The 16,991-nt window shown below is 36.4% G+C and overlaps 2 protein-coding genes across 7 annotated transcripts in view; one reads left to right on the forward strand and one right to left on the reverse strand.

Moving 5' to 3' along the window:
• Positions 1–13,248, forward strand: part of WDR3 (WD repeat domain 3) — a 30,209-nt gene extending 16,961 nt beyond the window's left edge. For both annotated transcript variants that reach the window (XM_050748579.1, XM_050748586.1), the window contains exons 13-27: positions 895–996; positions 2,312–2,397; positions 2,558–2,693; positions 3,396–3,452; positions 4,505–4,605; positions 4,825–4,936; positions 5,083–5,217; positions 5,501–5,551; positions 6,032–6,097; positions 6,562–6,654; positions 7,136–7,183; positions 7,869–7,912; positions 9,949–10,077; positions 11,773–11,866; positions 12,481–13,248. In XM_050748579.1, coding sequence (XP_050604536.1) covers positions 895–996; positions 2,312–2,397; positions 2,558–2,693; positions 3,396–3,452; positions 4,505–4,605; positions 4,825–4,936; positions 5,083–5,217; positions 5,501–5,551; positions 6,032–6,097; positions 6,562–6,654; positions 7,136–7,183; positions 7,869–7,912; positions 9,949–10,077; positions 11,773–11,866; positions 12,481–12,636 — 1,410 coding nt within the window. In that variant the 3' untranslated portion in view covers positions 12,637–13,248. The remainder of the gene's footprint in view (positions 1–894; positions 997–2,311; positions 2,398–2,557; positions 2,694–3,395; positions 3,453–4,504; positions 4,606–4,824; positions 4,937–5,082; positions 5,218–5,500; positions 5,552–6,031; positions 6,098–6,561; positions 6,655–7,135; positions 7,184–7,868; positions 7,913–9,948; positions 10,078–11,772; positions 11,867–12,480) is intronic.
• The window catches only part of SPAG17 (sperm associated antigen 17), a 234,437-nt gene continuing 223,537 nt past the window's right edge, over positions 6,092–16,991 (reverse strand). For 3 of the 5 annotated variants that reach the window (XM_050748550.1, XM_050748562.1, XM_050748569.1), the window contains one exon: positions 6,417–6,640. The gene's annotated coding sequence lies outside the window, so the exon portion shown is untranslated. Of the gene's footprint in view, positions 6,376–6,416; positions 6,641–16,991 lie in introns of those variants that run through there. The other 2 variants (XM_050748555.1, XM_050748542.1) reach the window with 2 other exon arrangements.

The following is a 16,991-nucleotide window of genomic DNA, read 5'->3' on the forward strand; positions in this document are numbered from 1 at the left end:
AACTACCATTAACATTTGGTGATCATCCTTTCATGCATCTTTTTATGAGCACATATGTAATTGTGTTTTAATGAATGATAAAATATATTAAGGGTAATAATTATTATGTACCAAATATCATGCTTGGCAGACAGAAGCATTCAGTAAAGACAAACTGATCAAGTCCTCATTCCTAGGTGCTAGTCAGATTGGGAGACAGCCACGTGGAAATAAGCAGACATGGAAACGCTTATGCTGTCTGTACCACATTGTGTAGAAGAAGCTCATTGTAGAGCAGGCTTTGCCTCTGTGTGTGTGTTAGCATACATGCCGACACCATGACTATGGCATATACAGACCTCTAAATAGGAATTTTAAAGTGATTGCTTTCATGCCATTAAGATATTTTTAAAAATTCATTGCCTTCTTCAGTGTTGTAGGTAGATCCCATTTCTTATTGTCAATGTATTGCAGAGGAGGAAACGAAAAGCAGGTGGAAAAGAGTTGGTTAAGCCAATAACTGTAGAGGATCATCCATTTAAAGGATTGGCTAAACTTTAAAGGCTTTTAGGTTTGCATTTGCTATTTTGTTTATTCTGATTTGCCTGTGGTCATGATATTTTCCTTTTGAAGTTGTGGAACCAATGAAAGTAATGCGTCCAGTACTGCACAGTGGTATTATTCCATACTTATACACATGGCAGCCCTGCCAAGGTTAACTCAGCACATCAGTAGGGGATTTAATAGTATTTAATCAAATAGGAAATATAGAACATGGAATGTGGAATCCATTTCCTAAGCAATGGATCACATTTTTGCAGCTTGGTTATGAAGTCTTTTCTAAATTGTGCAGGCATGAATCATGGAGGTTGTAAGTATGTTCACTGGAGCTGTGCTCATTTTGTGTCTTCCCAGACAGGGAAGCTGCAGCTTTATGACTTGGCCTCGGGGAATCTGCTGGAGACAATAGATGCACATGATGGAGCTTTATGGTCCATGTCCCTCTCTCCAGATCAGGTAACTAAACCAGATTTTAAAGCCCTGGGCTTCAGCCCTCTGGCCACAGTTCTCAATTCTTATATCAAGATTTACTGCTGCTAAGAAAGATTTCTCTCAGGGTTTCTTTAAAGAAAGCCTGAGTTTTGTTTTTTGTTTTTTGTTTTTTGTTTTTTTTTTTGGTCTAATCTTTAGTGTTCATACATGATGCCTTATATACCTGGTAAATGACTAGCTGTCATTATGAAATGAAATCTTGTTTGGCTACTTTTGCTTATCAGCAACATGACATCAATCGCTCACCCTCGTGATTTTTTTTGCCAATGTTTTGTAATACTTCTTAAGGGGAAATATTCTCTTGGGCAACATGATGCAGAGAACTGAGTAGACTTTGCTGCTCCTTTTTTTTCCCAAACAAACATCTATGACTGTACAAATTTAGTAATTTTAGCAAGTACGTTAGCCCTTACAAGTCAATAAATATGTGCTCACCTTCAGAGCAGTTCCTGGCAAAAGTATGCTTATTCTAGTAATGGGGCTGTTGCTTAGAAAATCTTGAGATTTTTATTTTTGACAACACCTTAAGAAATTTTGCCCATTTATTTAAATATTCTCAATGGTAGAAAATTTTCATCCATTGAAAGTAGATCTTAGTTTTGGAAAAAAATCTCTGAAGTTTAGAGTGTTTAATACCACTTGGGGTCCAAACAAAACAGCCGTGAGTCTAAAATAGTAATAAATCTTGCATTTGTAGAGTGTTCTATCTTTTCCATAAACTGTGTGGTCTTTTTTTCAACAAAACTAGGGATTACGGAAAGGTTGTTCCTTGTGTTATAAATCTATGAGGTGGCAGAACAGACACTTGAGATCCAGTGTTCTATGTACTTTACACTAACACTACCATGTAACGAGACTAATTTTCTTGATAATGGAAAACAGCTTCCAACATATTTTAAGCAGGGACATTGCAGACTAAATTTATATCCTTCTGAGGCGAATACTTTAAACAAACGTAGATTTTCCATTCTATGTATATTTTTCAAACTAGTTTACTGAGAGTTTTTTTTTCTTCTTGATGCTAGATAATAGTATAACTAGAACTTTTCATAAGTTATTATTATTTCTGCCTATGTTAGTCAATGGTAGGAATTTTCACATAAGGTTTGTGGCAGCAGACCCAAAAGAGCAGTGAAAGGAGCTAGGGAGAACCACATTTTTCTTAATTTTTATCCCAGGACATTAAATGAAAATACTTTCTTAGACTTTTAAAATGTATCTTCATAGCAAAGTTTTTATGCTAAAGTAGTTTTTAATTGAAATTTCATTTGATTTTCAGCGTGGCTTTGTGACAGGTGGTGCAGATAAATCTGTCAAATTCTGGGATTTTGAGTTAGTGAAAGATGAAAATAGTACCCAAAAGAGGTGAGTAGATATTTTTTTGTACCCATTTTTTGGAGTGAAAATTGGGAGCTATTGAATGGCCTTTTGACATATTGTATCGTTTGTTGTGCTCTAAAGAGTTAGGATTTTTCTGAATTTGTATACTCATTTATTTTTTTCTTGATGTTTTTTGTGGTGCTAGACTTTCTGTGAAGCAAACCCGAACCTTGCAACTAGATGAAGATGTTCTGTGTGTCAGTTACTCTCCCAATCAAAAGCTATTGGCTGTGTCTTTGCTGGACTGTACTGTGAAAATTTTCTATGTTGATACTTTAAAGGTATAGTGGTTATGCCCGGGGATATTTTCCCTTTCTGACTCACTGACCTTAAGAATTTGGGTTGAGGCTATAAAGAAGTGGCCTTGACTGTGCCCAGCAGTAGTACATTTCTAAAAATGTGTGTGTGAATCAAAGCAATGTAAGTATACTAGGGAAGCTAGCATTTTAAAATAATTCTATCGTTCATGAATTTTGTTTAAAGCAAGTTATATTTCATGTGTTCAAAAAATCTTGTGGACAGAAAATTCTGTCATACTAAGTAGTCATAGAGCATTGCTAGGTGTCCTGGGCAGTGATTTCACACTTGGCTATGTATTAGGATCATCTAGATTGCTTTTAAAAATACAGATTACTGAGCCCTATACCCAGAGAGTTGAGAGGACCAGGTTGGGCCTGGGAATTTTTTTGTGAAACAAGTGCCCTGGAATCTTTTCAGTGAAGAGATCCAGAGATCTGACTGAGGCAGTAAGCTTCTGGGGGCCTCTTGCCTCCACTATACTGCAGTATTTTTGGCAAGTGCATGGAGGATCTGTGTAGTGGACACAGGTACTCCTACAAAGCTGTCTTTTGTGGGTTGTCTTTGAAAATACAAATATAAAGCAATTTAAAAATGTGTTTAAAGTTATATTTTAGACCTACATGTTATAAATTATACCCATATTTTATAGACAGACATTAATTATTATTTTTTTTAATGTTTAGTTTTTTCTCTCACTGTATGGACACAAACTACCTGTTATATGCATGGACATCTCTTATGTAAGTAAAGTTCAAATAGTGTCTCAGTAATAGTTGTCTTTTCTGAAGCAGATACTTTCTTAATTCTGGCTTGATATCTTCATTTTAGATTATTTGTTTTTATCATCATTCTTTCTTCAAAAACAGTCTCAAATTAATATATATTGTGTCTTATATATATTACTTTAATGTTTTCAGAATAATTTTGCAAATATTATCTCTATCCTTCTTGTAGCTCTCCCAAATAGTACTTTGTTGTTTAAAATACTATAATTGGTAGAGTGCACTAAAATATGAAAGACTTTTAAAAAGGCATTCATTCCGTTTTGTTCTGAAGGATAATGCTGCTGAGGAGCTTGGATTTATATTTGGATAGTTATGGTATTTTACACTATGTAAACTTTTGGTCTCTTGACCAAAATCATTTATTTCCCAATATCTAGTTTTGATTAGAAGTGGCAATGTATATTAAAAAAAATGTCTATTCTGCAGAGCGAGACTCCATCTCAAAAAAATAATGTCTATTCTGTGTGAAAGGAGTTGACCTCATAGCTGTCTGTGATCATGTACTAACAATGTTAAGTTACAGTGTTAAATATATTTCTTTCTTTCTTTTTTTTTTTTATATTGACAACCATTTGAACCAGGCATTGAAATAGGAGAGAGAAGAGAAATAGTGATAGGGAACGTGGGATACATAAACATTCTAATAGAGGCTTTCTCGGCTTCTCTTCTGTTTCTCTCTCCCACTTTCTTTCCAAATCCCCTGCCAGAGATTAGAGAATCTTTTTCCTATCTAAAAAAGTAAATAGATAACCCTACATCAAGGCATAGCACTGCCCTGTGGCAATATGAAAGTATGTAAGCCACAGTGTTCATGCTTTTACTTAACAAGCTTTTTAAGTATCTCTGTAGGTAAGAGCAAAGAATTCAGTGTTTTTAGTAGAGATGAAATCAGTTTTTTGGCTTCATTTTAATGTGTTTGAAAGAAATGGGTTAAATATTCTGGTTACCTTTTTATTCATATACAGAATTCAAAAATCAAGGTAATATTTTACTTTTATTTGCCATAGGATGGAGCACTTATAGCAACTGGCTCCGCTGATAGGAATGTGAAAATCTGGGGTTTGGACTTTGGGGACTGCCACAAGTCTCTCTTTGCGCATGATGACAGGTACATATAGTCTTTTCAGATGCCTCCCTTTGAGTTATCTGTAAGTATCACTTTCCTTGAGCATCTGCATCTATTTTTCAGTGTTCTCAGGCAGTGATATAAGTTCTAAAATACAGTTAGACAGTCTAGAACTAGCTAGTCAAAAGCTATTTATGTGTGTAAAACTCTTTTTACTAACCTGGAATTTGTTGACATTTTAATATTTCTGTCATTTTTCAGTGTGATGTACCTACAGTTTGTACCCAAGTCTCACCTCTTCTTCACTGCTGGAAAAGACCATAAGATTAAACAGTGGGATGCAGACAAATTTGAACACATACAGACTCTGGAGGTAACCACATGCCTGCTTTGCTTGCTCAGTACTTAAAAAATACTTTTAAGAATATTTACATTACCCACTAAGAGTGGTCTATGAATGAGATATTCTTGAGGTGTTTTTTTGTTGTTATTGTTGTTTGTTTTTTTTTTCCCCTCCAGGGGCATCACCAGGAAATATGGTGTTTGGCTGTAAGCCCCAGTGGAGACTATGTTGTATCATCGTCCCATGACAAATCTCTGAGACTTTGGGAGAGAACAAGGGAGCCTCTTATTCTTGAGGAAGAAAGGGAAATGGTAAGAACTTTAGGCTTGGTTACAGATATGCCAGTGGGTATCTGACAGGCTGTCCTAGTTGAAGTTTTCTGTGTAGTGCAGTTATACCTCATTCATTACAAGTCGAAGAACCTTCAGGAGATCTGTTCAAGACCATTGTCACCCATTTCAGAAGCTAGGCAGAGATAAAGATGCCATTAGGGGGATTATGTTGTCAAAGAAGCACCGTCTTGCTGCCTCATTTCTCTTTATATAGAGACCATGTTTTTTCCTCTCAAATTAATGTATATCTATCTCATGGCAGGAAAGAGAAGCAGAATATGAGGAGAGTGTGGCCAAAGAAGACCAACCAGCAGTAAGTAAATTTGGGGGACCTTGAGATTATGCCCCATATATAGTTATCTTATTGAAATTGACTATAATGTCCAGAATTTCTAATAGGATTAAAATTGAGGCTAGAAGTTGAAGGTATCACCAGCCGATAAAGAATCTGTGTGATTCTTTCTCTTCAGCTGTATATCCCAATTTTGTGGTTCAAGTGATTGACCAAATTTGCTATTGAATAATTATCATTCTGGCAATTGAGGCTTTAGGGAATTATTTTATTCACTGTAGAGCAAAAATAAACATTAGAAAATTTGGATATTCTCTTTTTAAACATGTGCAAGATATTCTTATGATAATACATATGCTAAGTACTGTTACTGGTAGCTGGTAACACTGTTAGTATTTTCATAAAATAATAATAGCTGTTCTTATATGGATGTAAGATTAATTTATCAGCTCTTTAACTCTGGTTAACAGTGTTGTTCAAAGATTTCTTTGTTTCTGGCAGGTTCCAGGAGAGACTCAAGGCGACAGTTACTTTACTGGAAAAAAAACTATCGAAACAGTGAAAGCAGTAAGTTGATATAGAATGTGGTTTCTCGTTTTTTAATAAGATCTCAACTTTTTAGTGAAAGTTTTATTCTGTATCAACCCGAAAGCCATTTTTTGGCAAAAAGTTCATGAGATTTAAAGATGGGGATTATAACCTGTTTTCTTCTCTTGTAACCAAAGATGGGAGTAGTCCTGAATCTCTTTGATCAGTATGTGCTCCTTTCAGGTGTTCCTGGGACCTGCCCTATTCAGAGTGTCTAGGTATCATCCCACCTGAGTCCACGACACTTAGTCTTCTCCCTGTACATTAAAAAATAAGAAAACCAAAAATGTCTTTAAACGCTTTTTGGCACTCTATTGGCACATCTTTATTAAATGGATTGAAGCTATTTCATTTGGCAAATTTCTAGTCAGCTCTTCCAGTTTCAGTGTCCTGGGATGATGGAGTGTGTTGTGATGATTTCTTTCCTTTGTCATCATCTGTAGGCTGAGAGGATTATGGAGGCTATTGAGTTGTACCGAGAAGAAACTGCAAAAATGAAGGAACACACAGCCATTTGTAAAGCTGCAGGGAAAGAGGTAATAAGAGAGTATAGTAAGTTACAGTATCAATAAAGGGATTTCCCAAGGAGAAAAACCATTGTTTTGGGATTTATTAGCTAAGATCAGGATATGCAATAAACGGAGTAGAATCTTTCCAACTCACTACATTAGAAGAAATTGAGGAACTGTGGGAAGAAGGGCACTTGGTCTTAGTGAAAGCGAAGGAAAGGAAATTACAGATTGAGGTGATTACTGTCTTGAGTAGAAACTCACGTTCCTACTTTGGTTTGGGAGGCAGGGTAACCATTTCAGATTTCTAGATAAAATACATTGTTCCAGCTCATTCATGAATACTATAGAAACTAACAGGCTTGATAATTCTTTTACACTCTGTCAGTTTTTTAGGGTCTCTTTTTTCTCTTTTCAAAATTATAAAATACTGTTACCACTCTGTCTATAACAAATGCTATACAAGTCTCAGTTTTTTTAATGACTTGATTTAATAATTTCTTCATAGGTTCCACTTCCCACCAACCCCATCCTAATGGCTTATGGCAGTATCTCAGTAAGTAAAATGTCTAATGGTTTCCCCTTGGTTATTCAAAGTTACTTACAAGGACGAGAAAGGAAGTAGAGGCATTATGATTTGGGGATGGATTACTGGGAATACTTTGTCTTTAAAAGTCTCTTTTGAATCTTGGCATTCTCTAAGATATTTTGTATTTCAAAAGCACCACTTTAGTGTAACTTCCCAAGCCAGCCTTTTTGATTGGACTAGACTGGCATTCTTCTATTTTCTAGTGCTTGTTTATGTTTAGTGTCCAAAGCCCTGTGAAGATTCTGTTCATCTAAATTAACTTTCGAATCAGCCTTCAGAGGGAAAGTTGACAGAAACCAGTCTGATGAGATAAAGAAGAGAGAGGGGAAGAATAATGGGAGAATGTATGTTTATCTAGTAATCTCTAATTAGTATTTTACTTGCATGTCTCATCACAGTAATTTTGTGAGTCAGGGTATCTTCACCTTATAGATAAGGAATCTGGCTTGACTTGTAGCATAGTTGGTAAGGGACATAGTTTGATTGTGAACCGAGATCTGGCTTACTCTAAACTCATGCAGATCTTACCATTTTAGAATACTTTTTCTGAAATAAGAAAGAGGGGTTCCTGTTTTATAGGAGATAGAAATTAGAGAACTTTAGTAGAAACCAACCAAGAGTCTCACTAATGGTGTTAATCCTTCCTTTATAGCCTTCAGCTTATGTATTAGAGATTTTTAAAGGCATCAGGTCAAGGTGAGTGAGTCCTTGTGCACAATTTTTATAATCTGTCAGCATTTATGAAATGCTTATCTGAATGGGAAATAAATAGAAATTATAATTGATGGTTATCTTTCTTATAGGTTTAACTATATAAAAGTTTTGATGGGAAATAATTTATAATGTTCTTTTTCAAGTGCTAGAACTAGGAAGTTCCTTCTAAAGTATGAAGAGAGATGCTTTTAAGGACAAATAAAAGGGAGTGATTTATGTTGTAGGCAATGAAATAATATATAATTCAATTAGAAGCACCAACTGTTAATTTTTTTTTATATTTTGGCTTCTTTTCTATGTACATACACAATTGGAATAATATGTAAAGTTTTATATTCTGTTCTTTTTCACATATTTCCTGAACATTTGTTTGTTCATATTGTTAAAAAAAAAAATTCATTGGATTCAGAATTATTCCATTGTATGAATAATTACTGGATATTGCATTTGTTTCTCCTTTTTGGCTATTATCAGTGGCTTCACTGAATATGTTTACACATGTATCTTTGTCATCATTATTGATTATTTTTCTTAAGAGTCCTAGCAGCCTAATAACTGACCAGTAGGCATGAGCTTTTTTATATTGCCAAATTACTTTCCAGGGTGATTATACTGATTTTTAGTAGGCTTTAAAAAATTTGTTGCCAGTGTGAGAGGCAAAAGGTAATATTGTTTATTTTCATTTCTTTTGACTATTAATGAAGTTAAAATTTCAGCATATTTGTTGACCATTTGTATTTTTTCTTGTGAATTTTTAGTTATCTCTTTTTGCTCTTAAGTATTATTTTACTGTTTTTTTTTTTTTTTAAATTAGACGGAGTCTCGCTCTGCCGTTCAGGCTGGAGTGCAGTGGCCGGATCTCAGCTCACTGCAAGCTCCACCTCCCGGGTTGACGCCATTCTCCTGCCTCAGCCTCCCGAGTAGCTGGGACTACAGGCGCCCACCACCACGCCCGTCTAGTTTTTTTTTTGTATTTTTTAGTAGAGATGGGGTTTCACCGTGTTAGTCAGGATGGTCTTGATCTCCTGACCTCGTGATCCGCCCGTCTCGGCCTCCCAAAGTGCTGGGATTACAGGCATGAGCCACCGCGCCCGGCCTATTTTACTGTTTTTTAAAGAACTCTGGCTGGGCACAGTGGCTCATGTCTGTAATCTCAACATTTTAGGACGCTTGAGACCAGAAGTTTGAGACCAGCCTGGGCACCATACTTTATTTTCTTTGTCATACATTTTTGCAATAATTGTTATATTATTGGTGATTTTCCTTTTGATTTCATTCATGAGTTTGAACTACTGAAGGCTATCATTTTCATAATGAACCACAATATCTACATATATATTCTTTTTTTTTTTTTTTACATATATATTCTTTACAAGAAATAACACCTGTCTTAGGATAAAGATGAAACTTCACTACAGGAATGTAAAAGAAAATTGATTAATGTGGAGGTTATGATACATTTGAAGATAGGAAGATTCTGTGTTTTAAAGATTTAATGTTTCCTAATTAATAGGTTTGTAATCCCATTTGATATCCTCTTAAGATTTTAAATTGGAATTGATGAAATAATACTTGAGCTAGTTCTAGAGGGAACTATTTTCCCAGATTAAAAGGCTACAAAATTAGCAAAATTAAAATAGTGTAGGATTGGTATCAGGATCAATCATCATGTCAGGATAAGTCATCATAATAGACTCTAATGGACTCAATATATGGTAAAAGAATATCATATGAAGATGGAATATTCAACAAAAGGCTTTGGAGAAATTGTTTATCTGGAGGGAAAAAGTTAGATTTTCCCATCATGCCATTGACCAAAATGCATTCCAAATAGATTAAGATGTTAAATACAAAAAACAAAGGGAGTCATCTAGCTTATAGATGAATATTTAACTCTACACAAGGTGTATTCAAGTATAAAATCAGTAGAAAAAGTAATAAAGGGAAAGATTTAAAAATTGACCATTTTAACAATGTTAACAAATGCGGCATTTTTATATCTATTTTTTCTTTTTCAGTGAACTGGAAGAATCTCTACTTGTGCTGCCTTTTTCTTATGTCCCAGACATTCTTAAACTCTTTAACGAATTCATTCAGCTGGGCTCTGATGTTGAACTTATATGCAGGTGCCTCTTCTTCCTCCTCAGGTAACATCCTTTTCCAAAGAATACCATGTCTTTTCAGCAGAACTGCTTCAGTAGTACCTTAACTGAAGCTGTCAACACTTGGGGATTAAGAAATAGTATGCCAAACTCGGTGGCTCACCCTTGTAATCCCAGCACTTTGGGAGGCCGAGGTGGGTGGATTGCTTGAGCCTAGGAGTTTGCTACCAGCCTAAGCAATCAGTCTTGCCTTTAAAACAAGGATCATGATGACCCACCTCTTTAAGTAAGAAGTCATGGTAATACATTGCTCAGGAATCCTTACTCAGTCATAGGCCTCTGTGTTACAATCTAAGATAGCTTTGGTTCTAGTCAGTTTAGCAAAAGCCAATTACGATTGGCCAATTTGCCTCATTTGTTGTTTATTTGAAGCCAAGCTTGTCTAACCTGTGGCCCGCAGGCCACATGTGGCCCAGTACGGCTTTGAATGTGGCCCAATGCAAATTTGTAAACTTTATTAAAACATTATGATTTTTTTATGATTTCTTTGTTGTTGTTGTTCATCAGCTATCATTAGTGTATTTTATGTGTGGCCCGAGACAATTATTCCAATGTGGCCCAGGGGAGCCAAAAGGGTGGACATTCCTGTTTTAAAGTGTTTAGTGTAAGCTAACAGGTTTTGCTTTGTCCTTATACCAACATTTTAAGGAAGTCAGTTTATTTATCTTGGTCTCTACAGGTGCAAATGGAAATGTAGGGGCATATATAGAGGTAAACTAAGAAACATAAAGCAAATATGTTCATTAGGTTGTAGTCTTAAATATGAAGAATTCTGTTAATAGGTAGTTGAGAAGAATAGATGTACAAAGACTTGATATTCTACTCATCTCTCACCCTCATTCTCAAGCTGTTACAGCAGAGAACAGAGATGGAGACAAATTGAATATTCCTTCAAATACTGTTATGAAGACAAAAACTGGTCAGCCAGTGCCAGATAGTTAAACAGGTATATTTAGTGAATTGACCAAATAGGTATTTGATGAATTGGCCTGGTTTTATGATTCTTAACCCTCCATTTCTTATACTCTATCCAGGATAGTAGCAAGAAAAGAAGAAGAGTATGTTTTGTTGCCATATTCATAATTTGGGGCAAGTTGTAAAGACATAACTTCATATTTAACCATATTACTAATAATTTCTTTTACTGCTATGGCATATGTGCTATTGAATTAGGGTCGCTGGTTCTACAAGAAACCCTGAATACTTATAGCATATCAGAGGATTATAGATGGGTGCTACCTGATAGGTACAGCAGGGTCATCAAGGATATCTCGGTACTCTGGGTCAGAGTTTGAATCTCTCATGAATGTCTTTCTTTTTTGCTGTGGCTTTATTAGAAGTATTAATGCAACTTTTTTGAGTTAGCATTTCTTAGAAGGCTCATTCTGTCTTTGAGTTTTCCATAAAGTACCACTCAAAATCTGTAGCCACTGGCAAGTTGCTGGGCTGGGAAAAGAGCCTTTGCAAATGAGTTGAATGTGTCATAAGGTTTAGGACAGTATTTTTTAAGTTATCATCAAATTGACCTGAATAGTAGAGAAAGAAATTTCTTTGGCTTTTTTTTTTTGCTCGAAACATTTCTATAATGTATATTTTGTTGTTGCTTTGATATTTTATCTGTTTACTGTGTCTAGCCATGTTAGGTTCAACATGACTGACTGTGTTTTGTTTTTCTATTAGGATTCACTTTGGACAGATCACTAGCAATCAAATGCTTGTGCCAGTGATAGAAAAATTAAGGGAAACAACTATTTCAAAAGTCAGCCAAGTCCGGGTAAGTGTCTTTGTATAGAGATAAAATAATGAGGCAAATTCCTAGTGTGATTTAGAAGTAGTATAGTATTGCTGGCCGGGCGCGGTGGCTCAAGCCTGTAATCCCAGCACTTTGGGAGGCCGAGATGGGCGGATCACGAGGTCAGGAGATCGAGACCATCCTGGCTAACATGGTGAAACCCCGTCTCTACTAAAAAATACAAAAAACTAGCCGGGTCAGGTGGCGGGCGCCTGTAGTCCCAGCTACTCGGGAGGCTGAGGCAGGAGAATGGCATAAACTCGGGAGGCAGAGCTTGCAGTGAGCTGAGATCCGGCCACTGCACTCCAGCCTGGACAACAGAGCGAGACTCCGTCTCAAAAAAAAAAAAAAAAAAAAAAAAGAAGTAGTATAGTCTTGCTGTGCTTTGTCTTTAGCAGTACCTACCACCGATAAATTCATATTTGAGATAGTTTTCATTGGAATTAGTAGGAATAGAAAAAACAAACAAGAAAAGTTCTTAATGAGGGAAAGATAAGTAACAACACCTGAAGCTTTGGTTCCCCTAACTCTCATATGCTGCTGTGATGAACTGAAGTGGGAGAAAAATGTTTAATATTTCTTGTATTGCACTCCAGGATGTTATCGGCTTCAATATGGCTGGTCTTGATTATCTCAAGAGGGAATGCGAGGCAAAAAGTGAAGTTATGTTTTTTGCTGATGCTACTAGCCACTTGGAAGAGAAGAAGAGGAAGAGGAAAAAGAGGGAGAAGCTGATTCTAACATTGACTTAGAAGTGAAATGTGGTGGGTTTTTTTTTTAACTTTTTCCTTAAAAGGACTCCTAAACTAAGCACAGAAGAGTTGGCGTCATCTTAAAAATACCAAATAACAGAAGATCACATTGCAGACGATGTCAGGATGTGGTTCCCAACTTTGCCTGGGGGAATTCCAACATGAGATTATGGGCTGGCTCCATTTCTTGGACTTAAAATGCATGATTAGTTTAAAAATCTTTCTGTGCTCTCAAAGCTTGAGCCTTGCAGCTCAAGCTTGTTGTTCCCTTTATATTCTAGCAGGGAATAAATAATTGTTTTAATTAGGTATATGTTTCATTGGAGTTGAAATTAACATTTCAAAAATTTTTCTTATTTTTTTATGGCAGATAATTTGCCATTTATTTATATTAGGTTTTACTGCCTATTGAGACAACCAGGTGCATAATTGATTGCTCTCTGGCCATAAAAATGCAGTATCATGGACTCTTAGAACTAAAAAGGACTGTAAAAAGTACCCAGAATAGCCTCCTCAGACTTAACCTTCTGCAAGTTATATTTGTATATAAGAAGATTGTAATTGATAACTGTTTATACTTTTCTGAATAAAATAATTGTTTCTAATTAAAAAGTAGCCAAGCTAAGATGCTTGGCTGGGCTTCTGAGGAATTAATACACGTGTGTGTGTGTGTGTGTGTGTGTGTGTGTGTGTGTGTGTGTGTAGGGTACATATATAGTTGACGCTTGAACAATGCAGGTGATGGGGTGCTGACCCGCCCCTCGCACAGTCAAAAATCTGCATATAACTTGTGATTCCCGAAGTCTTAATTACTAGTAGCCTGTTACTGACTGGGAGCCTTACTGATGTATTATATATATATTGTATACTGTATTCTTAAAAGAAAATGTTACTTAGAAAATCATAAGAGAAAATACATTTACTGTATTTATCCATACTATAAGTGTATGTCATCTGTTTATAAAATGAATTGTCTGTCTGGAGTGGCAGGCAACCATAGCTGCAGACCTCAACATGATACCTATCAAGCAATCAGCTTTTTCTTGTAATGTCATCACTTTTCTCTGATTTTTGGGAGCATTGTGATATGCAGTTGACTGGGGCGATGAATTGTTCATGCACCGGTGATTAGTGTCACACAGCATTTGAAGTGCATACTCACAACACTTGAGCTCACTGCAGTAGCAACAGGAGGTGGCTGTGAAATTATTTCACTAATATACTGTGCATTACAGTTCATTTTATGCAGCTGTGATTTAATGCTGCATCTTTACATTTTTTTTACGTTTCTCTCAAAACTGTGAATTGTACCATGTATGATCTGTATTTGTATGTGTTAATTTTGATAAAATAATAGATTTGCCTGTATTTTATGGCAGTAAATGATAAAATATTCTAGTATCTACATATATTTTATGCATTCATGATATAACTGCTTTTTTCCTAATTTTTTTCATCTGAAACTTTTCTCATTATTTCAAATCTCCAAAAATTTTTCCAATATATTTATTGAAAAAAATCTGGGCTGGGTGCAGTGGCTCACACCTGTAATCCCAGCACTTTGGGAGGTGGGCGGATCATGTGGTCAGGAGTTCAAGACCAGCCTGGCCAACATGGTGAAACCCCATCTCTACTAAAAATACAAAAAACTAGCCGGGCGTGTTGGCAGGCACTTGTAATCCCAGCTACTCAGGAGGCTGAGGCAGGAGAATCGCTTGAACCCAGCAGGCGGAGATTGCAGTTAGCCAAGACTGTGCCACCATTACTCCAGCCTGGGCAACACAGTGAGACTCCATCTCCAAAATAATAATAGTAAAAGAAATCTGTACAAAAGTGGAGCCATGTGGTTCAAACCCATGTTTTTCAATGAATTGTCTACTGTATATCTTAAGGATTTGGGGAAGTAGGAATGTTCTAGGAAAAGATATTAACAGATACCTGTGGGTCTGGGCTTTTCTTTTGGGGAAGTTTATAAATGACTAAATCATACTCCTTGTTATAGGCCTGTTTAGATGTTCCGTATCTTCTTCAGACAGTTTTGCTTTTTATCCTTTTTGTTGTTATTAATCCCAAAGACTTAAAACAATGGTTTCTATCTGTCTGTGAATTTGGTCATTTCAGCCAAGTTACTGTGTTGTGGGGCCACCATTTTCTTTTCAGGCTCAGAGCTGCAGTTCTTGTGGCTTGGTGATTTGTGTCCCAAACCACAAGTCTTAATGTTCTTGAGCATAACACAGTCACTGAAGGGAAGTAAGGAATGCAGTGGTGTTATTTGTCGGGCAGAATAAATAAGTGAATTTTGGCATAGAGTTTCTGAAGGCGTAACTATGAAAGGCAAGAGAATAGGCAGGCAGGATAATGCGTTCTAGGTGCTTTCCAAGGAGTCAGTGTTGTTTAGGCAGCTATTTCTGCCACCAGGGAGAGGAGTTAATTCTTGAAAAATAATTTAATTTTTATGAGAACAGAGGTTGAATCAATGTTCTTCTTAGAGTTGCTCATCAGAACATAAATGTCACTTTCTAGTAACATTTTTGATGGTTTCCAAACCAAAACAAGTTCCAGGAGGGCATTCTAGATGTATACATCATTAATAATTCCTCTTATGTTAAAAGTTGCTGTTTTCCCATAGCTTTGCCACCATTTATAATTCAAAAGCCTGATAGTGCTAGGGAATGTCAAGATGTTTCTGTCTGCTAAGTGTTATGCAAATCAAAGAGAAGGGGAACTTTTATGATAAAGTGACATGTACAGAACCTAGCTAAGTTACAACTTTTGGTCAAAATACTTGAAACTCTTTAACCCTAAAAGTTTAAGGTCAACAGGTGCATTATAAAGTAAATTTTAGGCCAAGCACATTTCTAGTCATTAAGTCAGTATTCATTGCCTTAGCCATTGGCTGTATATAATCCTTAATATAAAAACTATTTAATGACTGATATCTCTTGCATATTGTGAAGTAAGTTACCTGTAGAAATTCTGTAGTACCATAAAGAAAAGCCTTTTGAGATTGCAGTGAGCTGAGATTGTGTCATGGCACTCCAGTCTGGGCAACAGAGCGAGACTCCATTTAAAAAAAAAAGGCTCTTGAATTGTTTATTGGGAGTAAAACATTTAGGCTTATTTTTTTAAATGTATATATCCATCCACTTAGAGAAAATATGCTTAACAATTTTGAAATTCACTGGCTGGAAGCTAGGTGCTTTGTATATTTGGCATTAAATTGTTTCTCAATGGCAAATGTCATAAATCATATCTCATTCTAAAGAAATCTAGCAAATCTCTAGCACAGATCTAGGACAGTGCCCAGGAAAGCAATGGTATCTGTTGGTAGGTACAGGACTATATATAGGACTCTATTCACTTATCAACTGTAAATGATGAGCCTGCTCAATGCAGCCTTTTCAGGCCAGGTTAGTCTTCAGAAAGAGAGGGAGGCTGTGAGCAGAAGCTTAATGAAGAAACCACATGGGCTTACAGGTACCATCTGCAATCCACCCCCATTCCTCATAATTTAGGATCCTAAGTTTGAGATGGGGCTAAGGTTCTTAAAGGTAGTATCACCATATATTCAAGTCCTTTCTCTTTATTTCTGAGGTTTTTGGGATCCAAGCAGCCGTGGTATGTTTTTAGAACATAGTACACATTGTGTAACAGTCACTGAGTCCAACTCTTACATAGGGCCTCACAGTGTTGCCCTTGTGTATCCCTTCCCCTTGAGTATGGGGTCGGACCTAGTGACTGGCTTCTAGTGAACAGAATACAGCAAATGTAATGGGCTGTCTCTTCCAAGATTACGTTATAAAGCACTGAATTCTACCTTGTTCACACTCTGGCTCTTCATGCTTGCTTGCTTGTTCTGATGAACCAAGCTGCCATGTTGTGAGATTCCCTAAAGCGAGGCCTACATGGTGAGGAACCGAGTGGCAGTCTCCAGACAATAGCCAGTGAGGAGCCATGGCCCGCAGTCTAACAGCCTGCAAGAAACCGAATCCTGCTGACTGCTGCTTGAGTGAGCTTGAAAGCAGATTCATCCCCAGTTGAGCCAGAAGACCCCACTGAGCTGTGCCTGATTCCTGACTCAAGCTATGAGATCATAAATGTTTATTGTTTTAAGCCACTGTTTTGGGGTGGTTTATGATATAGCAACACATAACTAATACAGCTTCTATACAGCAAATTACCTAACCTTTTCCTTATTTATAAAATGGGTAGAATAGCACCTACCCACACAGTTATTGTGAAGTGCCTAAAGTTACTACTGTTACTGCATCTATTTAATCTCATTAAGTCTGCAATAATATGCACAAAGAGGCATAAAGACATTATTTAAGACATTTCATCTATTAGGTAGATTC

The sequence above is a fragment of the Macaca thibetana genome, chromosome 1 (genome assembly GCF_024542745.1).
Source record: "Macaca thibetana thibetana isolate TM-01 chromosome 1, ASM2454274v1, whole genome shotgun sequence".
Classification (NCBI taxonomy): Eukaryota; Metazoa; Chordata; class Mammalia; order Primates; family Cercopithecidae; genus Macaca; species Macaca thibetana.